The sequence below is a fragment of the Syngnathus scovelli genome, chromosome 17 (assembly GCF_024217435.2).
Source record: "Syngnathus scovelli strain Florida chromosome 17, RoL_Ssco_1.2, whole genome shotgun sequence".
Classification (NCBI taxonomy): domain Eukaryota; kingdom Metazoa; phylum Chordata; class Actinopteri; order Syngnathiformes; family Syngnathidae; genus Syngnathus; species Syngnathus scovelli.
The window spans coordinates 13188408-13215118 of NC_090863.1; the positions used below are offsets into that span (position 1 = coordinate 13188408).

The 26711-nt window shown below is 44.5% G+C and overlaps 2 protein-coding genes across 7 annotated transcripts; both read left to right on the plus strand.

Annotated features, from left to right (window-relative positions):
- Positions 1-23: 23 nt before the first annotated feature.
- Positions 24-14655, plus strand: LOC125984591 (dynamin-3). The gene is made up of 21 exons (XM_049746573.2): positions 24-421; positions 763-1174; positions 1769-1842; positions 2031-2180; positions 2652-2855; positions 3281-3379; positions 3508-3668; positions 3879-4021; positions 4139-4274; positions 4643-4710; positions 4837-4975; positions 5142-5228; positions 5449-5519; positions 5958-6012; positions 7503-7616; positions 10854-10963; positions 11217-11331; positions 11506-11673; positions 11761-11996; positions 12083-12256; positions 13082-14655. The coding sequence occupies exons 2-21, from the start codon at positions 1014-1016 to the stop codon at positions 13122-13124; spliced, it is 2508 nt and encodes an 835-aa protein (XP_049602530.1). The 5' UTR covers positions 24-421; positions 763-1013; the 3' UTR covers positions 13125-14655.
- Positions 14656-15560: 905 nt separating this feature from the next.
- LOC125985420 (SUN domain-containing ossification factor) lies at positions 15561-26700 on the plus strand. 6 transcript variants are annotated; one of them, XM_049748250.1, is made up of 24 exons: positions 15561-15817; positions 16984-17098; positions 17531-17635; positions 17854-18077; positions 18199-18297; positions 18367-18496; positions 18568-18685; positions 19391-19515; positions 19594-19661; positions 19741-19848; positions 19936-20041; positions 20264-20284; positions 20813-20868; positions 21082-21164; positions 21286-21351; positions 21459-21524; positions 22374-22461; positions 22539-23828; positions 23908-23995; positions 24106-24210; positions 24294-24457; positions 24636-24721; positions 24830-24873; positions 25285-25514. In XM_049748250.1, exons 1-24 carry the CDS (start codon positions 15759-15761, stop codon positions 25345-25347), a joined length of 3477 nt encoding a protein of 1158 aa, XP_049604207.1. In that variant the 5' UTR covers positions 15561-15758; the 3' UTR covers positions 25348-25514. The 6 variants fall into 6 exon arrangements, with proteins under 6 accessions (XP_049604207.1, XP_049604203.1, XP_049604204.1 ...); XM_049748246.1 differs by having other exon boundaries at positions 15562-15817; positions 24636-24727; positions 25363-26700; XM_049748247.2 differs by having other exon boundaries at positions 15562-15817; positions 25363-26700.
- Positions 26701-26711: the final 11 nt, after the last annotated feature.

Consider the following 26711-nt stretch of genomic DNA (forward strand, 5'->3'; position numbering starts at 1 on the left):
TTCTCGACGTATCTCATTGGCTCAGCACCGCGTCGATATGCTGCATAGAGGCGACGCTCTGCGATTCTGGCTGAGAGAGGGAGAGAGAAGGGTAAAATGATTAATCGGTCGACGACGGCGAATTTGTGCCCGCAATGATAGCCCGCTGATAGACATTGGGGCCCGGAGCGTGACGACACAAAGCCCGGAGAGTAGTTAATGCGCAGGAGGCGCACATCTTGCCGTCGTAGTGCCGCCATAGCAGGTGGCGCCGTTTGTGTAATCGTGCAGGCGGGCAGGCGGGCGGGCAGGCAGGCAGGCAGGCAGGCAGGCAGGCTCGCAGCCTCTTCGCCTCCTGAGCTGAGCTGAGCTGAGCTGAGCTGAGCTGAGCTGAGCGTCCTTTCAGCACCGGACAGCGACACCGAGGAGGTCCTGAGGCGAGGTAAGCTGACTGAACTGACTCGCAGCGGTCACTTGTAAACGCCTTCATAACAATTTGACGAGGTGCGCATGCTGATGAAGGCACTTCACTTGGCGTTTGAGGCATATGTGGCCTTGCAGGATGCGTGAGCTTGAGCAATGAAAAGATATAGAGCGTCATCCACCGAATGCCCTTGAATCGATAGGCCTGCCTCTCGTTACGCGTGAGTTTGCGTGTGTGGAGGAGAGATGGGGGGCGGGGGGGACAGCGGTGGGAAGCAACTGCGCATTTGTCTGTCCCTTTCTGTTCATATCTTTCTTTTCTACCGCTCTCTCTCTCTCCCCCCTCTTTCTTTCTTGCAGTCCTCCCCTCTTCTGCAGTCCGTTCGACCCTCTCTTGGCTCAGGGCAACGTGTGGCTAGATGACTTTACTACATCAACAAGCACCGCGGTATCCTGGACTAATATAGCAGCGTCACATCCCCCTCCCCTCTCTCTCTCTCTCTCTCTCTCTCTCTCATTCTCTTTCTATCTCCCCCCTGGCTGCTTCTCTCTCTCTCTCTCTCTCTCTCTCTTTCTCTCTCCAATCGCTGATCCCTCCGTCCAAAGGCACCATGGGAAACCGTGGCATGGAGGAGTTGATCCCGCTGGTCAACAAGCTGCAAGATGCATTCAGCTCCATTGGCCAGGCATGCAACCTGGACCTGCCGCAAATCGCAGTGGTGGGCGGCCAGAGTGCAGGAAAAAGCTCCGTGCTGGAGAACTTTGTGGGCAGGTAAAATTGAGCGCGGCAAATAGGATAATCTCTTGACCTTGTGACATAAGAAGCCTATGGGGACCAATCTCTCATGGCCTCCAGAGCTCAAAGCATTCACAGTCAGCATAGAGACAGCACAGTTGGAAAGTGCGTTAACCGCACCCACCACGATCAATCTTGTGACTACGTGAGCCATGCTGGATTTACATTTCGGATGCAGCGGCAGCAGCAGCAGCAGCAGCAGCAGCAGCCGCTTGGGCCACTCCTGTTAGATGACATAAACAATATTTTTGTACATTATTTTCTCTAATTTTTCACATGACAATTTTCTTTCTGTCTGCTTTTATTACTGTAACGATTCTCAATATTGATTGACATTGTCGGAGAGGTAGTATAAAGGATGTCTTGTATTCTATTCTATTCTATTCTTGTGTGGTTCACTCAACTCAACTAAGTTCCAGGCAGGCTGCGTGGGTTCACTTCCCACTCTGTGGTGGTGTAAATGTGAGTGTGAATGGGTGGATGGATGCCTCTTGCCTAAAACTCAGAAATGCAGGAGTTTGTTCATTCTAAAGATATTTGGTGTTGACATGATGCATTCTAATGTCACAGGGACTTTCTGCCCCGTGGATCTGGCATCGTCACTCGCAGGCCCCTGGTTCTGCAGCTTATCAGCGCTTCTGCAGGTGGGTTCCCACACATTTCTGCACGCACACATGCTGCTGGCACACTCACAAAATGACAAATGCACGCCCCCCTCCCCCTTTTTGTCATTTATATGCTGCCATTTTTTTTCTATTCCCTGCTCTGGCTCTGACAATCTTTCCCTCTCGCACACGGCTCCCTCACCACCAATTGGTCTCGGTCTTGGCAGAATGGGCTGAATTTCTCCACTGCAAAGGAAAGAAGTTCACAGATTTCGATGAGGTTCGCCAGGAGATCGAAGCCGAGACGGACCGCGTCACCGGTGCCAACAAAGGCATCTCTCCTGTTCCCATCAACTTACGCGTGTATTCCCCAAATGGTGCGAAACCACAATTCCTTCAATTTCACTACTTACGGCATTGTTGACCGACCGCATTGCGCTACGAGTCATCCAAGTCGTGCTCTCGTCTTTTTTGTACTTTGAAGATTTCTTGATCCAACAGTGCAACTATAGAGGACTGTCACGCAGCCCTGATTCGTCTTTTGTTGTCATGAATAGAAAGGTGGCGATGAAAGAGTGCGTCAAGATTGACCTCAATTAAGTGCACCTATGAGGGTGCACTCAATGGTACCTGATTTGAAGTCACACTTCATTTAGAATCAATAAGAGAGTAATTGTACCTCATCGGTTTTAATAATACATTTCTTGCTTTACATTGGTCAAGTCAATAATAATGACGGTTGTTGTATTGCATTTTCACATTGCATATTGAATTGATGTACGATTTGAAAGTATACCATCTCGGAAGACTTTCAGCAAGTCTTGTTCTCATCTTTTCCTGCTGAACAGTGCTCAACTTGACTCTCATCGACTTGCCGGGGATCACCAAGGTGCCGGTCGGAGACCAGCCCGTTGACATCGAGCAGCAAATCCGGGAGATGATCATGCAGTTCATCACCAGGGAGAGCTGCCTTGTTTTGGCCGTCACTCCGGCCAATACTGATCTCGCTAACTCGGATGCCCTTAAACTGGCAAAGGATGTTGATCCTCAAGGTGAGTGAGGCCAGGAAAGAAGGACATACGTAAAAAAAAAAAAAAAAAAAGAATGAACGAGAAGAAGAGGAGGCGGATACGGATGAAGAAGTGAGGGGCGGGGGTCATGAAGTGTTTATTGAGTGCATGATGACACATCAATACCAAATGAAATCAATCCAAAATCAACTTTTAAAGCTCATTAATGATAGGAATTGACAAAAATGGAGGAGTATTACGCTTTAACCATAGCATTTTAGTCAGTGTTATAAATGGAAATTGAAGTTTCTCTTCCATTCAAATTTGGGATTTTCAAAGCATTTTTTAAGGGTTTTGTTTTCTTTTTTCCCCTCATTTTAATTGTCTAAAAATAGAAATGATGATGAGGAGCAGATTTTGTTTTTTTTGAACATGTAAACAAGGCCGTGATTAATTTTGTCCTACAGGTCTGAGGACTATAGGGGTGATCACTAAACTGGACTTGATGGACGAGGGCACAGATGCCCGTGATGTGCTGGAGAACAAGTTGCTGCCACTGAGAAGAGGTTTGTTAGCAACGACCTTCACACAAGCCAAGCTACTTTTTTAAAAATCTCTCTTTCTCTCTCTCTCTCTCTCTCTCTCTCTCTCTCTCTCTCTCTCTCTCCCACCCCTCCTGTGTTTTTGTTCTCAGGCTATATTGGTGTGGTGAACCGCAGTCAGAAGGATATCGATGGGAAGAAAGATATCAAAGCAGCTCTGGAGGCAGAGAGAAAGTTCTTTTTCTCTCATCCGTCGTACAGACACATGGCGGACAAAATGGGCACCCCGCGTCTGCAGAAAGTGCTCAACGAGGTGATCATACGTAGATTTAATTGCGTTGCACTTTGCATGATTAATAAGATACTGGCCTAGATTTGTTTTCTCACTACCGTTGTATGAGGCATCATGTTGTGGGGAATGCAAAACAAAACAAATCAAATCTTTATTGTATATACTACACTGTTGACCATAAACATGTACAACATTTTGAAAATGAATATTCATGGAATGATGTTTCCGTAGCAACTGACCAACCACATCCGAGACACCCTGCCAGCCTTTCGCAGTAAGCTGCAGTCCCAGCTGTTGGCCCTGGACAAGGAGGCCGAGGAATACCGGGGATACCGACCAGATGACCCATCCCGCAAAACCAAGCAGCTGTTGCAGTCAGTCCACATGAAATAACTTCCATCATATTATTAATGGGCAAAAAAAAAAAAAAAAAAAACCCGTCTATACAGTATACGTTCGCTACTGCTGCTCATGCATTTTTTTCCCCTCAGGATGGTGCAGCAGTTCTCTGTGGACTTTGAGAAGAGGATCGAGGGGTCAGGAGACCAGGTGGACACGGTGGAGCTGTCAGGTGGAGCCAAAATCAACCGCATCTTCCATGAGCGTTTCCCTTTTGAACTGGTCAAGGTAACCTTTATTCATTGGAATAAAACAATGACGGTAAACAATATTAGATGTTCATATTTTCTGTCACCTTGTGTTTTAATTGCATGTTTTTCTTTTTTTTTTTTTATTACTTTGCTCGGGCTATAAACAGGCCTTGAGATTTTTCTTTTTGAAAAAGATTGGATGCTCTAACTCCCACAAGGTTGCTTGTGTAATTCCTTGACAAAATGATTACACTGAATGCCAAGCTGAATGGAAGTGATTAATATTCTTCTAAAATCATTTCTCTCCTTGTTCTTTGTGCCACACATGGCTCCAGCCATACCGTTCGAGCTTTTTGTTTAATGGCAGTCAGTCACACGCTGGACCCGTCTGAATATTCTTTGTAGATGGAGTGTGATGAGAAGGAGATGCGTCGTGAGATCAGTTATGCCATCAAGAACATCCACGGAATCAGGTGCAAGCCAGACACCTCAAAATATCATTTCCATTTCATTTTCTCTTTGGTTTCTCCTGCAGCCACATTTTTGAAAGACACATTTGATTTTTTTTTTTTCCCCCTCTGTCTTTTGTTGGGTGGCAGGACGGGGCTGTTCACTCCAGACATGGCGTTTGAAGCTATTGTGAAGAAACAGATCATCAAGTTAAAGGAGCCTTGTGTCAAGTGTGTGGATATGGTCATCCAGGAACTCATCAACACTGTGCGCCAGTGTTCCAACAAGGTGATTCATACATTTCTATACTCTGGTGTAATGCAGCTTGTCCGCAACAGAAAGACTGACATTTTAATTTGAACCCAAAACAGGGATGACAGGTTTAGAAAAAAAAGTGCTTTATCAGCAGTCATTAGATGGAAATAATGACATGCTGTGTGTTATGTGTTTACAGTTGGAATGTTTCCCAATGCTTCGTGAGGAAACCGAGAGAATTGTGACTACTCATATCCGAGACAGAGAAAGTCGAGCGAAGGAACAGGTAACGACATGATTTGTTTCGTGATCCATGCCTTGTCACCGTGGGATAGCGGGGAACGATATTTCGGTTTCTTTGCGTGTCTTTGGCGTGTGAAGAAATTGACGGTCAAGCTGACTTTGACTTTGACTTTACCAACCTAACGAACCTCACTCTGTACAAATGAATTATTATCATTATTCCTTAGAAAGCATAAACAAATGAGTCTCTTTTCTTGTTTCAGGTTCTGCTGATGATAGACATTCAGCTCTCTTACATCAACACGAACCATGAGGACTTCATTGGCTTTGCAAAGTAAAGACTCGCACTGTACAGATTTACATGGGCCTTAAAGAGGAAGTCAACCCCAACATTTTCTTTACAATTAAATGTTGCATGTGGGCCCACTAGTCTAACCACGGCATTGTGATTCATGTTGCGTTTGAGCATTCCGACTTAAGCAGCACAATCGCCCTGTTTTTTATCCACCCCAGACGGCAGCTATTTTGTCGCTTGCTGTCAACCGATCACGACTCCGCTTCAGAGAAATAAATTGTGAGCCGTGATTGGTTGTGAAACTGTGATGTCATTTTCGCTCAACAGCAAGTGCCAAAATGGCCGCCTTTAGGAGTCTCTGATGGTGGAGGGGTAGACTTGCCTCTCTTGTGTTGGGGTTGGAATTGTGCAAGTTAGACAGTAAAAAAGATTCCGTCACTCTCTTTACTGTTACTTTCATCCACTTCTACTTGGCAGTGCGCAGCAGAGAAGCAGTCAGACTAACAAGAGTCAAAGTTCAGCAACAAATCAGGTGAGGGATTTCTCCAACATATAGGGTAGGATGGCCACTTCATTGACAGAAAAACATTTCAAAGGTTATCATATATTTTCTTCTTGGAGTTCATCTGCTGCATTTTACGCAACACATATGCATTTATTTTCTTTTTGAGATGTGTGTGTGTGTGTGTTATTTTGCACTATACTACATTATGTCTTTAAGTGGGCACTGGACAGCTTTTGTTTAGCCTTATTATTTCAGTTTCTACGAATCACACGGGATTTGCTTTTTGCCACCACCATCAACATCAGTGTTGTTGTTGAGACCTTTCCCTTTGTTTGAACCCCTCCTGTGTCATCAAGGTGCCACTTTGCATTTCATCCCCATCCCTTAGTGAGAATGTCAGCTGCCCTCTTTTGGGTGTCTGTTGGTGAGTATTGCTCATTGTGGGTTCTGCTATGCGATATCCTTTGTGCCTGCAATAACGCATTTACCCAAAGTATGGTGCTCTCTGCTACTGTTGCCTTCATAGCAACTTGACCTAACTGGATTAAATCCTCTAGAAGTTCATTTTAAGTTTAAGAGAGTACTATATGAATTGACGAAATGAATTTCTTTATTACAGGACCGATTTCAATTCAATTCAATTCAATTCAGTTCAATTCAATTCAATTCAGTTCAGTTCAATTCAGTTCAGTTCAGTTCTATTCTATTCTATTCTATTCTATTCTATTCTATTCTATTCTATTCTAAAAGCCCCCCATTCGTCCTTGTTGCAGGCCTCCTCTCCTCCTGCATCAGGCCTGATTGTAAGACATTACCAAATAATAATTTGCCGTCTAACACTCTCACCCAGCAAAGCTCACGGACGATAAGGCGGTGCCTAATAAACAAATGTCCAAGAATTGGGCTGATTAAAATATCTTATCCACTAATCTTAGTGTTTGACAGACTATGTCATGCAAATGGGCAAAGGTATTGGGACACCTCCAAAAACGGTGTCGCAAGACTTATGTCCACAGAGTGTTGCTGCAGCTTTCTCAAATAGGCCAATGACAGCAGCAGCAGCAGCAGCAGCAGCAGCAGCAGCAGCAGCAGCAGCAGCTTTGAAATGATTCGGGTAACCTCCTTAGTGTGTCTTGCTAGACTGACAGCAATAACCACTTTGGCCCTGTGCCTGCCTGCAGGCGTGTTTACGCAGGCCTTGCGGGGTCACTAACACAGTTCACACACACGATTCTTGTCCTAGTGTTTGTCTGAAGCACTTAACACAAGGACGACTTAATCATAAGCTCACACTGCTTTTTCTTGTGAGGAACACACCCTCTTTGAATGTGCTCTGCTGTACAGTCACAAACACACATTGACACAGCTAACCATTAGCACGGCGCACATTTCATTGCAATTCCAAGCAAATGAAGAGCTTGTGTCCTTCATCCCTTTTCTTGTCTTCCAGCTTTTCATTTTTAATAATAAGACTTTCTTTTTTTCATGACAACTTTTGACCCTCTTGCCCTCTTCAGGTCATTCGTAAAGGCTGGCTGACCATAAACAACATCAGCATCATGAAGGGAGGAGCCAAGGAGTATTGGTTCGTGCTTACTGCCGAGAGCCTCTCCTGGTTCAAGGATGACGAGGTGACATATTTGATCAAATGTGCGGGGGTGGGGACACGGTAGCGCTAAAATGGTGTCGTAACACAAAGGTGATGGCGGTCAATCGGTGGACAAAACATTTATTTGGCAAGGGCTACATTTTGTGGTCGCACAACGATGATGATGCATTTGGAGCCTCCAATGATCCCCAATGACCCATTTTAAAATCCTAAAAGTATGTAAGTACAATATGGCACATGCCTGAAATAAAATGACTCACATCTGAGTTAAAAAGTGTATTTAATGATTTCCATCTGTAATTACAGTATAGTCGAAATAGCAGCAATCACTCAGGCCAGATGCTTGGATGCCTCGCTTGGCTGGCTGGCTGGCTGGCTGGCTGGCTGGCTGGCTGGCTGGCTGGCTGGCTGGCTGGGTGGCTGGCTGGCTGGCTGGCTGGCTGGCTGGCTGGCTGGCTGGCTGGCTGGCTGGCTGGCTGGCTGGCTGGCTGGCTGGCTGGCTGGCTGGCTGGCTGCCTGCCTGCCTGGCTGGCTGCCTGCCTGCCTGGCTGCCTGCCTGCTGCCTGGCTGCCTGGCTGGCTGGCTGGCTGGCTGGCTGTTGCCTATCTGCCTGTCTGTGCCTGCTGTACAGGTTGGAGGAGATTCTGCACAGCAAGTGTAGATAGGCAGACACACTGCAACCTCTTCAGATTGTGATGCAGAGCTAGAATAATAACATGCTTTACCCAAAAAATAGAAGGCCGTCATTTATTGGCACTATGCTAAATCGTCATTTTGTGAAAGTATCATTGAGTATTAAAATAGTCGCACATGTGGAAGTATGACATGGTTTTCTTTGACGTTCCATAAGTTCTTTCTTCCCCGCACTGGGAATTCAGACATTTGTTTCATCTTTGCAAATTTGGATACAACCCAAACTCAACCACATGTTCACTCACAGACACTCCAAATAAATGGACGGACGCAGGCCTCGCAGCATTGCGGCTTCAGATTGTTATTTGATACCTAAGTGTGGCAATGCAGGAAATTATAGACTCCGCCAGCTTGGCCTTGTATATTTCTGTTTTACACTCTGTGAACTTTGGACAGTCACATACACATACATGCATGTGTTTGTCTCCACTTGGTGTGGTTGGCATTGGAACTGAAAATTCTTGTCGAACATCAGCCTTTCAAAATTCTGTTAGGAGAAACAGCACATTTTAAAACTCAATATAAAGGAATACTCCTTCATGAACAAAGTATAAACAGTTACGTGAGCCTTTTCAGTATTCTACAAACTTTCTAAAGAACTATCAACGGGCTTCTAAATTCTGAGTATTGTACACAATTCTCTTTGCTAGGCTACTATGCTCATTGATGCCCGAGAAATCCATGTGCCTTTATGTGAAATCACCCAAGTCCATTTTGGCCACCCACTGAAATCATTTTGTTTGAGTGTGACTGTATATTCAAGCTCCACTTGATTGATTGTCCCTCTCTCCTTTGGCTCTTGTTTGATGCTTTGCAGGCACCTTCGCCCCCCCCAACCCCTCCCTCCCCTCCCCCCCCCCCACCCCTTTCTCAGACTGCTAGGCCTGCGCATTCATCTCTCCTAAAACAGTTTGAAATATCAACGTTCGACTATTATCACTCAGTAGCCAGATGTTAACCCTCATGTCCATTTCCTGAAAGAGTTAACAGATGAATGTTTATTAGCCCTAAATGAATGGAAAAGGAGATGTGAGGTCAAAATACAGTACATGAATTCAGTTAAAAAGTACAACATGGAAAACGGAGAAGTAGCTTGGAGACAGACACCCACACACACATACGGAAAGACGGACAGACAGACCGACAGAAGAAGGTCCATGCCCAGTCTAACCAATGTGCAGACTACTGTACACCAGTATGACAATGAACAGGTAGTCTGAACACTGGGTGGACGGAGCCGGAGTATGGTGTCAGGCCTTTTTGCTGTTTTCTGCCATTCCAGTTGCTTCAGCCGGCTCGTGTCGTCTGCGCCCTCCCATGTTGGCACCGAGCATCCCATCAAGCAAAAGCGCTTAAAAGCTCAATTGAGAGTTGTCGTCTCATCTTTTAGGTGGGCGCCTTTATTTTGTCAGTAGAGGTCTGTCTGCACCTCCGGTCCCCTCACGGTCCATTTGGAGTATCCAGTCCTGACGTGGCATATTCGCCCCAGACGACTGGGACAGCAGACTGGCTGCACGTTCAGGGAGGGGAGATTTCAAAAAAGAGGGAAAGAGGGCTGAGTGAGAAGGAGAGAGGAAGCAAGAGAAAGAGGGAGGGGACCAGCGTGACCATATATGGAACGCGGTGACCCCTTTGGAAATACAACCCGCCAATGGCTCCACCGCCGACTTTTAGTCTTCTCCCGCTCTCCTCTTTCCTTTCAATTCAAATATGCAAGAATTGACCATTTCTTCTCGGCCCATCAGCGAATCTCCAAATCCGCTTTGGTACTTTATCTCCCGCTCGGTCTTCCCTCCTTCACCCCGCCGTCTTTCTCTAACTTCAAACACAGTCCTCCTCCTCTGCTTTTCCAAGCGCCGCTAAGCACTTCCAGATGTTGAATTTTAACGCCAGGCTGTCATTTAATCTCGCTCTCTCCCGCCTTCTTCCCCCAAAAAATCAGGCAGGAAGTGGGCCCCTCTGGAATGGAAAGAAAAAATATTGAAAAACTACCGAGTAAGGCGGGGAGGGACGGATAAAAGTAAAAGTAAAAAAAAAAAAAAAAAAAGACAAATAATCAAATCAAAGACAAGAGGTGAGGATAAATGATAAAAATGATGAACGGAACGCATCGGTCATGAGCCCACTTGTGTCTCCACGGCCGTGCTTGAGCTTGGCATCTTAAAAGATCAACATTGCGGGGCTCCGCCGCTTTTCTACATCTGACTTGACCACCCGAGTTGGTCCAGCTTTTAGCTCCCAGCTCTCTTTTGTATAACGCACCGTGAACGACGACTGCGTCCTGACCCGCTCTATAATGACTTCCACATGTGCTCTCTTTCTCTCTCTCTTTCTTTCTTTCTTTCTTTCTTTCTTCCCCCTCTCACTCCCACTTTTACCTCCCACTCTCATTTCTCCCCCATTCCTCCTCCCTCCCGTCACCCCCTCCCTGTCTACTCCCCGCCTTCCCCCAAAACCCAACTTTTGCCTACCACTTGCTAACATCACGCAAGAATATTGTGCGCACAAATGTCATTGCGCAATTGACAAGTGAGACAATAACAAATGGCCTTGCTCTGGTTTACAGGAGAAAGAGAAAAAGTACATGCTCCCGTTGGACAACCTGAAAGTCCGTGACGTCGAGAAGAGTTTCATGTCCAGCAAGCACATTTTCTGCATTTTTAATACAGAGTCAAGGTCAGCGACCTCTGCTTCCAAAACTAAATAGTGATTGTAGTTATATCCAGTTCTGAAACCATTGTTTTGGATTACGAGTACTTTTTTTGGATAACAGCAAAATCTGTTGCTTCATCTCCAAAGTTTACATTTTTGTAGCAAATAGAACTTGGTTGAGTGTGTGCTTTGTTAAGATTTATGACTGGTCTTATTGACGCAAGTGTGCTTTGACACAAACGACTTATTTTCATGCACGTTCTGCCGTGGCATCCAGGAATGTGTACAAGGACAATCGCACTCTGGAACTGGCTTGTGACTCACAGGATGATGTGGACAGCTGGAAGTCTTCTCTGTTACGTGCTGGGGTCTACCCTGAGAAGACCACCACGGTTAGCACACTGTTGTTTGGCGATTGTTATATCCAACCCAAAGAAACCCGTTGTAATCTGCGTTCATTTACTTTGTGCCAGCTTTCATAATGTTTGAGTAAATTCTGTCATTTAATTTGACAGCATGGGGTGGTTTGAACTTGAATTGATTCTTTTCTTCCCAAATTCTCAAAGGTTGAAAGCGAATCGTCCACCACCACCTCAGATAACTTCTCCATGGACCCTCAGCTGGAGCGTAAAGTGGAAACGATCCGTAACCTGGTCGACTCCTACATGGCCATCGTTAACAAGTGTATCCGGGATCTCATGCCCAAGGCCATCATGCATCTCATGATCAATAATGTAAACAAGGACCAAACGTCCTAGACTTTATTTGCACTTTAGTCTGCGGCTTCATCCTCAACCTGCCTTTCCTCTCTCTACCACTAGGTGAAAGAGTTCATCAATGCAGACCTGCTGGCCCAGCTGTACTCCGCAGGAGACCAGAATGCCCTGATGGATGAGTCCCAAGAGCAGGCCCAGAGGAGGGATGAGGTGCTCAGGACCCACCAGGCCCTAAAAGAAGCCTTGGCTATCATTGGGGATATCTCTACCACCACCATCACCGTTCCTCTGCCACCCCCTGTTGACAACTCCTGGGTTGGGGGAACAAGCGGTGGTCGCAGGTACTGAGAAAAACAAATATTTTGGAAGCAATTGGAGAAAAGGCAGCACTATTTTGTCTTGACATTGGAAACCTCCCATACTGTAGATCACCTCCTCCAAGTCCCACTGCCCCAAGGAGGATGTCTGCAGGCCAGCGCCCAGGCCCTCGAGGTGCCCCACCACCACCAAACCGTCCAGGTCCCCTGGGGCCCTTCAACAACAGTGCCGAGAGCCCCCAGGCTCCCAGCCGCCCAAATAGGGCCCCTCCGAGCATTCCCAGGTGAGTTACAAGAATCTATGTGGTGTTTGTTTTACGCTGAGCTTTGCGCTTTACGAGGCAAGGAAACATTTTTGCAGAGCCGTGTGATGGGGAAATGACAATTGACTGTCTTGTATTGGCATTAGCCTAGCTCGCCCATAAGTAGCTTCGTTCGGCACACATCGCTAATTTAGGGATGATGAATGGTATTCTGGATTTTTACAAAAAGAGTTAGTTGCTCTCAGAAACAGACGTTCCGGTCAATACTATAACATTTTGGGCAACTGTAACTCGTAAACAAGGGGAATTCTACAGAGCATTTTTTTTTTTTTTAAAGCTCAATTGTTCCAGGATGCTGGTTAACCATTTTATTTCAAAGCAGTTTATTTTTGTTCACATGGTTCCAAGTCAAACTGTCGACACAATAAAATTGGAGTCAACAGACATGTTTTGAATAGTATTTCATACATTACTAATTTCCATGCAAGAGTAAAAGAAGAGCTGAACGACGTCACGGCGTCATAAGGTGTAAGGGCCAATCAAAAATGCAAGATAATCTTAAACCCCCCCAAAAAAAGGTTCAATGTAGAGAACAGATGTTGCTGTGCATTGTTCATATGAGTAATATCATACTTTGATTTTCTACGGTTATTGTCCTAGTATTTGATAGCATGCATGATGACAGTCTTTTTTTCTGTGACATTAACTGTCCAAATGTTATGACCTTTAGAAGAACATTTCATTTCTAACCTTATCAAGCTTTAACAGACACTGTGATTAATCTCTTGTTTTTCTTTTTTCCCCATCTCCTTCCGTCTTTCATTGGCTGTTTGCTCCTCACTCTAGTCGACGACCACCGCCATCTCCTACAAGACAAGTACCGCCATAATTATCCTCAAGGGTCGCTCTTCTTCCTCTCTTCCTCATTCCTCCTCACTTCTCTCTTAGCCATGGCTCTGCTGCCCTGTCTACTCTCCTTTGTGCAAATGGTGTCTGTCCCCTTGACCCTCCTGCCAATTGACCATGTCCATATATCAATGTACAGTATTGTACTTGTCTTGTGGTGTGTGTGTGTGTGTGTGTTTCTGTGCGCTTCTTGCTCGCCTGCGGTCCAGGTATGCTTTAACAGAACCACCTTATAGTATCATTCATTCACCGTTACCTCCTTTCCCCCAAGCCCTCACCAAGTCAGCCACCACCAGAACTTGCTGCTTCCACATGAAAATGTGTGCTGCCGTATTCATTTCAAAATGCAGCATGGCACATAAGCGTCTCTTATTGCATGGGAGTGTATGTGTGTGAATGTGCTTTGCGTGTAAGGGGGGAGGGAATAAATTGCCCATACGTAGACTCCAATTCACTTTGTATTTATTGATTGTACAACCCTCCCATAAGTGTTAATTATAAGCCTAATGTTCTCTATAAGAACACAAGTCGTATCTTAGTACGTGTGCGTTTGTGTGCAAATAATATTGTGTGTGTGTGCGTGCGTGCGAGAACACGTATGCATACGCAGGCTGTCTGCACGTTTGTTGCCGTTTCAGTTGTATTTGTTTTCACGTTCAAAGCTGTTAATGATGACTCATAAACCCTCGGGGTAAAGTTACTATTGGACTTTTGTGAGATGTTTGTGTGTTGTAGTAGCAGCCATACGCACATAGCAAGGCTGAGGAGCACCATCGGTATCACTATACGAAAGAGCCTCAATACGACGTTTAACCTTGTCATAGGTGTGTGTCCACCTGTGCTGTATCAATGGTCAAAGTTGTGACCCTCGATGCCTTAAGCTCAGACTCAGATGCTGACTGTTGTTGTGGCTGCAACGATGTTTACCTGTGGATTAACAGATAGCATGATTTGACATCTTCCCTTTCAGCCTTTATCTCAGGTTTGAAACACGCAACCAACCTAATGCACATAAAAGACGAGCACTCAACCATTTATTTACGACTCAATCCCCGATATTCTTTCTTTGAATCACACACTCATAATGTCGGTCAGTCAGCATCTGTGTTAGATCTTAAGCAGCTATTGTCGGTGTTCAAGTGCTACTCTGTCAGTTTGTTCATGTGGATATGGTCCTAAACTGTGTTCGGGTTCTGCTGTATATAGGTATTGTTAAGGAAATACTGTACCTGTGGACTATTAAGACTTCGCAATGGATCCTAGCGCTTTAATGGTTCTCTGTCCATTCACTCAACATCCAATTTAGACTGCCTTACCGGCATGGATTACAATTCTATATTGCCAAAGCTAAATCAATATATAGAGAATTGCAGACTATAATAAGAAAACTAAAGAACAACAATGAATGATTCCATTGGTAGTAAGATGTTTGTCAGAGAGCATAATGGAAAACACATCTATTGTTATTTTCTGTGTCCCTGTAATGTTCCTCAATAAAATAATTATGATAAAAATGTTGTACTTCTCAACAGCATGCATCGGCTTCGTTAAAAGCATGCGGGTTCGATTCATAAATTCTACATAGATGCGACCCCTTATCTTGCTGATCTCGGTTTGACTCACGCCATCTAGTGGCACTAAGAATAAATGGCATGTTGAAAACAATCATACATTATTGCATTAACGGCTGAAATTCTGCAGACTGCAGTCTGAATGGTAGGCCCACAATGAAGTATTGTATTTTTTTTTATTATTCTTATTCTTACACTTGTTATTTTTGTAAACCTGGACAGGTAATGTGTTTTTTGCTCATAGTATTTCGGTTGGATCTTCCAATCAAACAATTCGATGTATTGATAGGAAGTGCGTTAAATTCTAGCACCTGACGGTCACCAATTCAGGTTCTTGATACACTTTGCAAATAGCTACCCCTGCCGGGCTAACAGAAGCGTTAAAACGAGTGCTCCTAACATAAACTCCAAACTGACGTGCGCTGCCGTTGAGCTGCGTTGCCATTGGCAAGTGAATAAAGCGTGTAGTGATGTGCGTTCCAGTTCTTTTAGGTAAAAGATTCGTTCAAACGAATCGCTTAATGAATTGCGTCACTGACTCGTTCGTGAACGGGAAATTACGTCACTGACTCGTAAATTCGTTCCCTCACTGATCCGTTCTCTCTCGCGGTGAACTGGAAATGCGAATCACTCAGTGAGTGATTCATTCACTCACAGATTCGTTCGTTGGTGAACGGTAAATGCAATTGACGACTCGGACGTCATTTTCTTCTTCGTTTTGTTTTACGGCGAGCTGGCACCAGCTTCAATGGGCGTTACCAACACCTACTGGTTGAAGTTATATGAACGGGAAAAAGTGATTCGTTCACTGAAAGGATTTGTTCTTTTCGAACGAATCGTTCCCCCACGAGCCAACACTGAAAGCGTGACGTAGTGGCAGTTGGTACCAGTTTGTTTTGCTATCAAGGTCCAGTCAGATGTTGGCTAAGTTTAGCTTTACTTGCGGGTCAGCAGCGTGTCTCCCCGATAGCAGAGAGGACATATAGGTCGACGAATTTGACAGCCTGTTCAAGCACGTCGAGAATGTCTTTCCCGACAGGACAGGGATGAAGATGATAATATGGCGAGTTGTGACATTGTGGCTATCTGTGTCACTACTAAGTTGGTAAGTTTCCATATTTTTTCGTTTACGTTAATTGCTATTTGCTAGTCAGATCTAAATCCCCAATGTTCTTCCAACCTAAATTGTTAAAGTGGTATCGATTAAGGCCCAATTCCGCACTACGTGTTTAGTTAGCTTGTGCTCGTTAGCAAGCTGCTATGTTGTGATGTGGCACCTGGTTGATTTAGCAGACTCGGTGATCGGTAGGTTTTGCTAACCCGTCCGAGACATTGTCTTGTTTTTTACAAGGGTCGTCTTTTCACCACCAATGGAGCAAAAATAAAGATGTTTTTCTCGAAGACATCAGCCAGCACTGATGCGACTGCTCCAAATAAGACACTCAAAGAAATGCCCTACTTCACGATTCACGCGACTACGCTATACAGATTTGACTCTTCGGGATTAAAAATCTCACGTCAGTAGTCGTACTGGATGCACCTTCTGCTAAAGATAAAGAAGCAGAGCACAGGCAATCGAAGAGAAAGACATTGCACTACATGATTACATCAGCGTGAACAAAACAATCCAATAGCTAGACCTAAAATCCTGCAAGAACAAATCCAGATAATAGCTTGGTACATAAAGTGCTGTGCTGTGCTGTGCTGTGCTGTGCTGTGCAGTGCTGTGCAGTGCTGTGCAGTGCTGTGCAGTGCTGTCCTGTGCTGTCCTGTGCTGTCCTGTGCTGTCCTGTGCTGTCCTGTGCTGTCCTGTGTGATGAAGTTCAGTGAGAACACCAGCTCAGTCAGGGCTTCGTTTGACTCATTTCAGTCTTATCTTAACTGATAAAGTGCATGCGCTGTATATTCATTCTCATGTCCACTTTAATGGGTCTGACCTCTTTTATTGTTCTGGCAATGTGGTTCATTATAATGCTGCAAGATCATCTTGTTTATGATCTTAGTCTCCAGCAAAAAGTATTGAATTTGGCCTAGCAGTTCTAATACTTTTGTGCACAGGACAAAATTGTATTTGATTGAGTGCGTATAGTATGTTCCTTTTTGTGTTCCTTCCTTCATTTGCAAACCGATAAGATCAATTCGCCACGTGGCATTACAAGCCACCTGGAGTTTTCCCAGTGCCTCACCTATAAAAGATGTTTTGGAGCAACCTCTGGGCTTGCTGTAAGATAAGCAACATTAGTCGGTGATTATTGCTTCCTTGCCCTGCAGGTTCCCTAACTGCCATGTTGATTGCACAGAGCCAGACCAGGAGGCCCAAAGGTCTGAGCCTCGGCAGGACGTCGATTTGGAGGGCGAGTCAGGGGACTCTCATCAGGAAGACGAGGTTGGCTTGACGGTTTGCGAGTGGCTTATTCAACAATCGCTCCCAATGATAGCATCACCATCAAATGCTTTTATCGAAACAGTACCTCAAGCTAAAAAATAGAAAAGTATTGCTTGTAATGTATGAATTTATCGACACACTTGAAGAGTTTAAGTGCAAAAGCAAACATTGCCATTCTTTGGTGAATTAAGTCAAAATTCAAGTCACAGTTGAAGAGTACCTATGATAGAAATGACAGACTTGTACATGCTTTGCAAGTGGGAAAACCTGAAAAATCAACAGTGTACTTCTTCTCCCCACTGTGATTACTGTATATTTGGTTATGCGTTAAAGCTAAAACAATTTATTTAGGGCATTTGAAGGCAACACGTATTTAACACTTAAGAGGTTAACTTCGCTCCATCCCCCCATCCCTGTGTATGATGTCTTCAGGCGGGTGAGAGCTTGGCTTCGCACCTCCAGTCGTTGTCCAGAAATGAACAGTCGCAAGGGGAGCAGTCCACTCAGACGGTGGACAAAGAAGAGACTCATTTGGAGGTAAGTCAAATATCAAGTTATTTTCACCCATTAAAAAAAACAAATGTTGAAAGTACATCAATGCTCAAATTGTTGCCTAACTGGGCAATAATTACCTACTTCACTACCGCCCTGCCCTGTTATTATGAATGCGACATTTGGAGTCTATGCAAACTCGGTCGGTTATTCCTCAACAAGTCAAAACAATTCCAAAGTTTTGCTTGACCTTTATCTTCCAGCCCCCTGAAGTGGACAAGCCCAGCTTCGAGGCAACCTCAGAGATCGTCAGTGCTATTTCCCAGCCAAAGGAGGAACACTTGGAAATGGAAAACCTTGATGTACCTGCTGCTCAAGAACAAGAATCAGTTGTCCTGATTAGGTCTTCCGATACAGACTGTGAATCCACAGTTGAGGGAAATGACAGCCCTGGTATCCCTAGCCTTCAAAACATCATAACAGTCAGGCAAGAATATTCACAATTCCATTTCATTTGAGATTTAATTCATTACGATATTAAATGAAGTGCTGCCTTTTTTTTTCCTCCTAAATTGTTAGATTACAAAAATGTGCTCTTATCGTCTTAGTGTTTTGGACGATGCAAACGACGAAGCTCATTCTGACGTCCTTGACTCCGAGTTGCCTGCTGAATGCATGGAAGAGGCTAATCCCTATGATCATGACAGGTAGTGAACGACTTTTAATCGGTCAATCCCAGATGAAAGATTCTGAATTCGATTCAAATGTTGTTATAGGCTTCCTCCAGTCATTTTGGAAAACATGTCAAACGCTCACACAACTGGTACCAAAACTCACAGTGACCCCCCGAATGCCCAGGCTGCTCAGCGTCTGGATGACAGCGTATCACACCCGCTCAACGGACAAGTAAGTAACAAAGGCAACAAATGGCTGCCGCTTCCGCAAGCACCAATTTCACTTTTGATACCGTACCTCAGGACTTGAATATTGCCGTCACCGTGGACACCGATCCTACCGTGAACAGCAAAGACCCTGAGGACATCCCAACGTTTGATGAGTGGAAGCGGAAGATGATGGAGGTGGAGAATGAAAAAAGTACTGTTCTATTATTGTGTGTTTTTTTTTTTTTTTTTTTTTAAGTAGAGTACTGTATTTTCCGGACTACAAGGCACACCTAAAAACCTACAATTTTCTCAAAAGCCGACAGTGCGCCTTATAGTCCGGTGCGCCTTATATATGGATCAATTGATGAATTTGTTGATCCATACTGGTTGTACACAGTACTCTGCCAAAATGTTTCAGTACGTTTTAGTGCGACTAGTAAATTACAAGGTCGCATCGCTTCCCAGCATTACGGCAACCGTGGTCAGGGGGTGTGGAGTCACTAAATAGCTGTCGTACCCGTGAGGCTATTTAATTTCAAAATAGGCTGCTCCGTTAATGTTTCGAGTAAATTTACGGATCGATATGGAAGGGAAACGCAGGTAAGGTAAGCAGTACCAATGCGTTAGATCGACCTTTAGTCAGTTCCGATCATTTTATAGGAGATCGAGCAGTTTGAGAAACGCGATTGTTTACAGAGGGCTCATTGGTTATTGGCTAGCGGATGCATACCGCGACCCTAGACAACCTCAGTTTGTTGCAGTTTCGCTTCTATTTTATGCGCCTTTTACTCCGGTGCAATTCAATGAGGGTGCGCATTTTGGTGCGAAAAATCAAAGTCAAAGTCAAAGTCAGCTTTATTGTATACGTAGTCTTAGAAAACAATAAATACAATGCTCTTCTTTTTTTCCCCATTAGCTCTGTCCACACATACTTCTACTAATGGGGGTTCCAATGTAGTCAAGAAGGTGCAAAAAAACTTCAACAACTATGCTTCCGTGGAGTGTGGAGCAAAAATTCTTGGTGCTAATCCAGAAGCTAAGGTATGTTATGTGACACTAACAGCAACCCCATAATGACCGATCAAGATGGTATTGTTTATTTATTTTATTATATTTCAGAGCACTTCGGCCATATTGAAGGAGAATATGGACTTGTACATGCTAAATCCCTGCAGTAATAAAATCTGGTATGTGTTTTGCATAAAACACCAGATGTCTTTTCAAAACTATTGCCTTGTTAGCTGTTGATAAATGACTCTCTTGCAGGTTCATCATTGAGCTCTGTGAGCCCATTCAGGTGAAGCAGTTGGATATTGCCAATTTTGAGCTCTTTTCTTCTACACCCAAAGACTTTCTCGTCTCCATCAGTGACAGGTAAACTGCAAACCTTTTTTTATTTCCCGATGAGCTAGCAAACAGCAGGTGCACTTACTTGCTGTGTTTGTCAATATACTCATGTAGATACCCGACCAACAAATGGCTCAAATTGGGAACCTTTCATGGCCGGGACGAACGCACAGTACAGAGCTTCCCATTGGATGAGCAGCTTTATGCTAAATATGTCAAGGTAAGACCAGTAGTTCTCCCCCCCCCCCCACTCCCCTAGCTGTTATTGGACTGCCCATATCCTCTTCTGCTTATTTTGCTTTGTGTGTGAGGTATTCTGAATTCATAAAATGACACAGTACATAGTTATGTAACCTAATTCTATCATTTCAATAGTGTTTTCAGTGCACCTATTCAGCTTCTAATGTTTTCCTTCTACCCCTCCTCCCTTCTCTTGCTTCAGATGTTCACCAAGTACATAAAGGTTAGCCTTTGTTTTGTGTAGCTGTTTGCCAATTGAATGAATTCAATAGGACTCGTGGAAGGGAGCATATTTGTTAACATATTTGTCCTTTTGGCTGATCAGCTTCCCTTCTAACATGCTGTAACAATGATAGAATCGGTTTTCCTTAACAAAGCTTCAAATTTGCTGTATGAATGAGCTGTTGTATTTTCCGACTCCTCTAGGTGGCACTCTGTTCAACACTGGGCTGAAAGTAGCCAACATTTCTGAACTCCTTTTATTCAAACCAACAGTGTCATCTAGAGAAGTAAAAAAAAGTAGTATATAAAAGTGGTTCATATAGCAAATTTAAAGCGTGATTTTCTCGTCACTAATTTTCCTACGTACACATGGTACAATCAAATCATCACATTATGTCAAATGATCCTACTTTCCCACTACTGAAAATGAATGCTACCGTCAGTTTTCATAAATAACATAGATGAGAAAAATGCCATTGATGAATATCGCGTCGCTGTTGTAATATTTGAATCCTTTATATTTTTGTAGGTTGAGCTGCTCTCTCACTTTGGCTCTGAGCATTTCTGCCCTCTCAGTCTCATTAGGTATGTACTAGTCAGCCTACTGTGGCTTCAGCGCACTTTCAGCTTGGATTTTATTGAGAAGAGAGTGTTCGTTCACTTTGTCGGTTTATGCGATTGGTTAAATGACTTGTTTTGCTCTGATTGTTAAGATTAGAAAATGAAGGTTATGCAAGCACATTTAAATAAAACAACTTGTATACGCATCCATAGAAGAGAATGGCTTTGTTTTTCCAGAGTGTTTGGGACAAGCATGGTGGAAGAGTATGAAGAAATAGCTGAGCCTTCTGAAAGAGCAGAAGATCAGGACGATGACTTGGGTATATATTTGAATGTATTTTAGTTTGGTCGATTTCTCTTCATTTTGGTCTATTGAGTTTGTTTGTTTATTCATTTTCATTTTGTAAGTAGTGTATCAGAAGGATTGTTTTCCTCCTTCAGATTATGCATCTGGCTATGGACCTGGTGAAGTCAAGTATTCCAAGAATCTGATTGGCTCAGCTAAAGGTAAGAAAGCAACAACCCCTGTTTTGTTTCTGAACCATAACGAAGCTTGAAAAGGCACACTTGTATATTTTGACTCGTCTTTTTCTTCATGTATTGTTTATCCTCAGATGTTATTTTGAACATGGTCAATAATATCGCCGTGAATGTTCTTGGTGGCAACTCGGAAATGGAAGGTATGTCCCCAGCCTTTAACCACATGCAGTCTATATTATATTATACAGGGATGAGAATGTTCCGCAGCAGCATTGCGACAACAGCTGACAAATAACTCGTTTTCAAATCAGACAAGTGAAAACTGGTCAAATATTCAAAATGATGTGGCGGGCCGTATCTGGCCCCCGGCCGGGCCTTGACTTTGACACCTGTGGCGTAATCACACGGCTGCCTATGTTGACAGGCTATGCAGTTAGATTGAACTGGTCGCATTATTGTGACTGAGCCGTCGCTAACATTTTGCAAAGATTTTTCAAGTCCTGATGTACTTTCCAAAATTGAAGTGGACCTCAGTGCGCAGGGAGCTTCATTTGGTCCAATCGCGCAACCGCAGGGCGCTGGGCTCTCACTGTCGCATTGCTTTAAGAGCGTCTTTTGTGTTTTAGGATGGATGGCTTTACTGCTCCCGCTTGCTTTCTTTGGAGGCATGATTAGGGGTTAAGCCAATCCTCAAAGTAACAAAAATACAATAACAACGGAGTCGGTCGGCATCAGTAAAGGAAGACTAAGTCCGGAGTTGAAAGGTTTGATTCGGACAACGGGACTTCGGAACGGAGTGGTACGCACGATCGAAAACAAGTTTTTGATTGTAGGTGCTTTATTGAGTGTTTTAATGCGTGAAGACTGCTGATGTGAGATTTGAATTCAAATAGTTCAAATGAAATAATGAATAAGCCATACTAGACCGGCGTTCCCCAACCTTTTTTGTGACGCGGTTTTACCGGGGTGGGGGGGGATGACGTTAGTGCCTCCCCAGTCATGAACCTCACTGCACGTCACTGGGTACGCCTATGTCTTTTGTGTTGTAGGAAACCTTTCATCCCAGGGTGTGATTGTGAATGGTCCTGGTGCGAATGAAACAATATCGTCAACTCCCATCACCGACCCATCCGCCGCGTGAGTACCTGTCAAAAGCCATTACTTTGCAGAGGCGAAGCCGTCGTTTCACAATTCAAATGTTTCTGACCATTTAGTACACCATCTAGTTCAGAGTTGGACGAGGCAACGTTGTCTCCAGACACAGAAATCACTGAAACCGGTGCCCCGTCTTCAACAACCGCTGTTCCGGAACTGCTTCCAGTTGATAACAGTGACCAGCAGCCTCCGCCACTGGACAAACCAATTGTTATTCCTTTAGAGTCGGAGGAAGAAGAATCTATCAGCTCCACAATCACACTTTTAGATAAAGAGGATGAGTTAGATGGGGAGAGGGAGAAAATGGAACGCGCGGAACCACAAAATGTAGACCTCTGTCCATGGTTTTCGTCTTGTTCATGTACGAGCTCCCTTCAGGAGTATTTGCAGCAACAATGTCTGGCGCTGCTGTTCAAAAAAAGGAGATGCCAATCCATGGACAGAAAGCAAACAGCTCCTTCCATGCACACTCCCACTTTGCTCCAGCCTTCACCCTCCTCTGCCTGTCCTGAGCCCAAGACGCATCACAGTGAGGTACATCAGCCTCATGAAAAAGAACAAGCTTCTGGCGGTGAGCCAGAAAGCGGAGCCAGCACATCAGAAGCACACCAGCCTCCAGAGAACACTCTCACGGAAGCTCATAATGACTCGATGTCCGAACCGCCTCCGCTGGAGCCCAGTCAGACATCAGGCCTCCCCAAACCAACCACCGCCGATTCATCCGCTGCCAAGACTCCACAGCTTTCTTCTGAGGCTCCAGCAAAGCCGCTCAGCTCAGAGGAGACCCAAGACATGCTGGCTGCGGAGAAGCCTACAGAAGCTTCGCTACCTCCCACGAGCTCGGTCCTCATCGGAACAGCAGGCGACGATGGCAAAGTGGCAGCCGCAGAAGTAAAGGCCAACATAGTGATACGTGACTCGATCCTAAATCCTGATATGACAGGTGAGTCCCAGATTGCTTCTCCTCATGTACGTCAGTCCCCGGAACCAGCGGTTGTACTTAACAGCGGCACTCTTTCCACTGAGCTACCCCAGCCTGCTCCACACACAACCATTGAACTTGAGCTCTCTAGTAGTAGTAGTAGTGCCCCGGTCATCACAGATAGCAAAACCGAGGACCTCACAGAAGATGTCTCTACCCCCGGTCTCCCTCCTTTGCCTTCGACATCTCCCTCACCGTCCCTCTCGGACATTTACGCTGATCCCCCGAATGGCACAGAACAGAACGGCAACCCGGTGCACGGCTCCAGCCAGAAGGAGTCCGTGTTCATGCGACTCAACAACCGCATTAAGGCCCTTGAGATGAATATGTCGCTCAGCGGACGCTATCTGGAGCAGCTCAGCCAGAGGTCAGGAGAGGAAATCGCACACGTTTGATGTCGGTTTTAGTTTTGTTTGACCCCGTCCGTCTTTCTTTCATATTCCAAGATATCGGAAGCAGGTGGAGGAGATGCAGAAGGCTTTCAACAAAACCATTATTAAACTCCAGAACACCTCCAGAATTGCAGAGGAGCAAGTGAGTTCATTGATTGTTCTCGGTTGTTTTAAAACTACCAGATGTATTCTAATTTTGGATCTTGCGACATATCATGGTCAGATACTTAATTGACAAAAATCCTCATGTAGGACCAGCGTCAGACAGAGTCCATTCAGTTGCTGCAAGGTCAGCTGGAGAACATTACTCAGATGGTCCTAAACCTGTCCATTCAGGTCAGCCAGCTGCAGAACGAGGTAACTAAAAACACTATGAATTAACATTGAGCAGTCTCCGCTTTCGCTATAAAGGCCTTTTCACTATGCACTGTCTCTCCCAGGTCTCAGACAGGCACAACTACCTTCTGCTGTGCCTGCTACTGAGTTTGTGTTTCGGCCTGGCGCTCTTTGCCAACCGCTACCGCATCTCTGTCACACCTCCGAATGCAGAGCCAGAGCCAGAGCCACCCGGAGTAAACAGCTACAGCTACTGCTATCCCGAGAGGTACCGATACAATTGCAACGTATTTGTTTGTCAAAGGCACAAAAAAAACCAAGAAATACGGAAAGTTGGGGGAAAAAAAAAAAAAAACGGTATTCACTGTAAAAAGAACAACTCTTTTTGCTCTTCTATTGTCTAACTCACCAAAAGCTAGAATCCACAGTGAGACTTTCCTCCTTAGGAATTTCACGTCCGGTGATGACTGTAGTTTGAAGAGGAGTGCATCCTACCCACCAATCCACTCATTCCAGTTAGTGCCAAGTCAAGGTACCGGTACGTTTGAATTTGATTTAGTATTTCTCATTTTTAATTGTCTGATTATCAAAGGAACCCTTTTGGGAGTAGATATTAACATACATATTTCCTGCCTCGCAGGTCTCGAAAGTCTTTATCCCGAGGAGAGTCAGGCGAGCAGAAAGGTGCAGTGAAAATATGCTTACCTTGAAAATATTTAGTGTCATTTACTGAATATCGTCGAAATAGCTCTGTACGCATCGTTTTGCTACATGTGGTAGTAAGTACCGTCGTGATTTTGATGATGCAAGAGTTGTGTTAGTCACACAGCTAATCAAAATGAGGACATTTCATTCAAAACACCTGGGTCTTATCGTCCGGTGTGGTTTATCGATGAATAAAACAGATTGTAGCTGGTGCTGAGCCTTATAGTCCGGAAAGACGGTATCGGGCAAAAAACTTGGAAACCGTGAAACTTAGTATGGCTGATGTGACAATGAATCCAAATCTCCCGAATTTTCCCAACCCAGTCAGTCTGAATGGCGTGTACGTATGCCGGTACTGACATTAAGACATGGATTTTCAACACTTGACAGAAATACGGTGGCGAAAAAAGACCTAACCTCTCTCTACCTGCTGTTGTCTCGACCCAAACCTGACCTGTCCCCATTCAGAAAAGACGACGTAAAATGAAAGCCATTGAGAAAGTGCAAACTTTGACGTCCTTTCATGCTTCTCCGACGGCATGCAACGGAGCTGCCGTATGGAGCGGCGTGCCTGTCCCAACAAACCCGACGGCCATGACAAGGAGGCTGCTTCTACCTGCCTTCAGAGACTCTCCTCCATCCGAGGGAAGCTCGGAGACATCGTCCCATTCAGACGATCCCACATTCTGTGGAATCACTGCCCCCTGCTCTCGGATATGCCAAGGTGCGTCGCTGCCTGAAACCCGGGCAGAGAAAAGGGCGTTAAGACGCAGGCGTCCCAAGCCCACTTGCGCCGTAGTGGACTTCCTTCAGGCCCCGCACAGAGACAAAAGCAATACGTTATCCATCTCGGCCACACAGGACCTGATGAATATGAACTCAAAGCAAACCTCTGGGACCTTTGGGCTGAATATCCCTCTCTCAGGTCCCATCTGAGGAATATGGACAAAAGAGCGCAGGTTTGCACTTAGGACTGACGTCAGTTTCTGTCGAAACAGGGCTGTTCAATCGGTTTCTTTTTTTGTCATGAATATGGCATTCATATTTGTTGATTGTAGTTCCAGTTTCAGTCTTTTTTTTAAGAGAAGAATATGCAAAGTGTGGGATTGAGCGGTATCTCTTTGCGAACCCAAACCAACCAAAGAGAGACATTCGTACAGTGAGGATGATTCTTCCCTCCTTCTGTGAAAACAAGTCATGGTACTTGTGAGCTGCTACTATGATTGTAGATGACATTTCAAGAAGCCACCTTTCTCACATTTCGACTTATCGAATGCTGCAGCTTCATTCATTGTAAAAAGCAAGTGTGACGTTCATTTACACCCTCAGTGATGTACAATCCACTGTAAAACGATTTGACAGTCATGGAATAGTTACATACAGAATATACACATCCTATTGTTTCCCCCCCACCCCCCGTATGTCCCCACTCTTTTTATTCCCTGTAAAGCGTCTTTGGGTTATTGAAAAACGCTATATAAATTAAATGAATTATTATTATTATAAAAAATAATAAATGATTAAAATAAATGATAAACAACCAATAAATAGTAAATATGAAAAATTTAGTGCGATCTCCTGCATTTTACCTTCTTTCTTGAGCTGAATAAAGTCCATATTTTGTCGGAATTTGCATGTAGAAAAGCAATTCAGAGTTTGTACTGTGTGCGCTTGTCAGTTTTTTCATAGGACTTCGGTTTTAATAAACAGAAATAGGAAGACGATCCAACAGAATATTGTACAAGGTCACATGTAAATTTTCCAGCTAGGGGGCAGTATTGGGTAAAATAAAATATTCACCCACGACTCAAGCCATT

What these genes read in the sequence shown, in the direction of transcription:
- LOC125984591 (XM_049746573.2), top strand. Translation starts at nt 1,014, where the DNA reads ATGGGAAACCGTGGCATGGAGGAGTTGATCCCGCTGGTCAACAAGCTG. An exon ending in CTGGAGAACTTTGTGGGCAG is followed by an intron (nt 1,175 to 1,768) that starts GTAAAATTGAGC and finishes CTAATGTCACAG; the next exon opens with GGACTTTCTGCCCCGTGGAT. An exon ending in TGCGCCAGTGTTCCAACAAG is followed by an intron (nt 4,976 to 5,141) that starts GTGATTCATACA and finishes ATGTGTTTACAG; the next exon opens with TTGGAATGTTTCCCAATGCT.
- LOC125985420 (XM_049748246.1), top strand. Translation starts at nt 15,759, where the DNA reads ATGAAGATGATAATATGGCGAGTTGTGACATTGTGGCTATCTGTGTCA. An exon ending in TCTGATTGGCTCAGCTAAAG is followed by an intron (nt 21,352 to 21,458) that starts GTAAGAAAGCAA and finishes GTTTATCCTCAG; the next exon opens with ATGTTATTTTGAACATGGTC. An exon ending in CCAGAATTGCAGAGGAGCAA is followed by an intron (nt 23,996 to 24,105) that starts GTGAGTTCATTG and finishes ATCCTCATGTAG; the next exon opens with GACCAGCGTCAGACAGAGTC.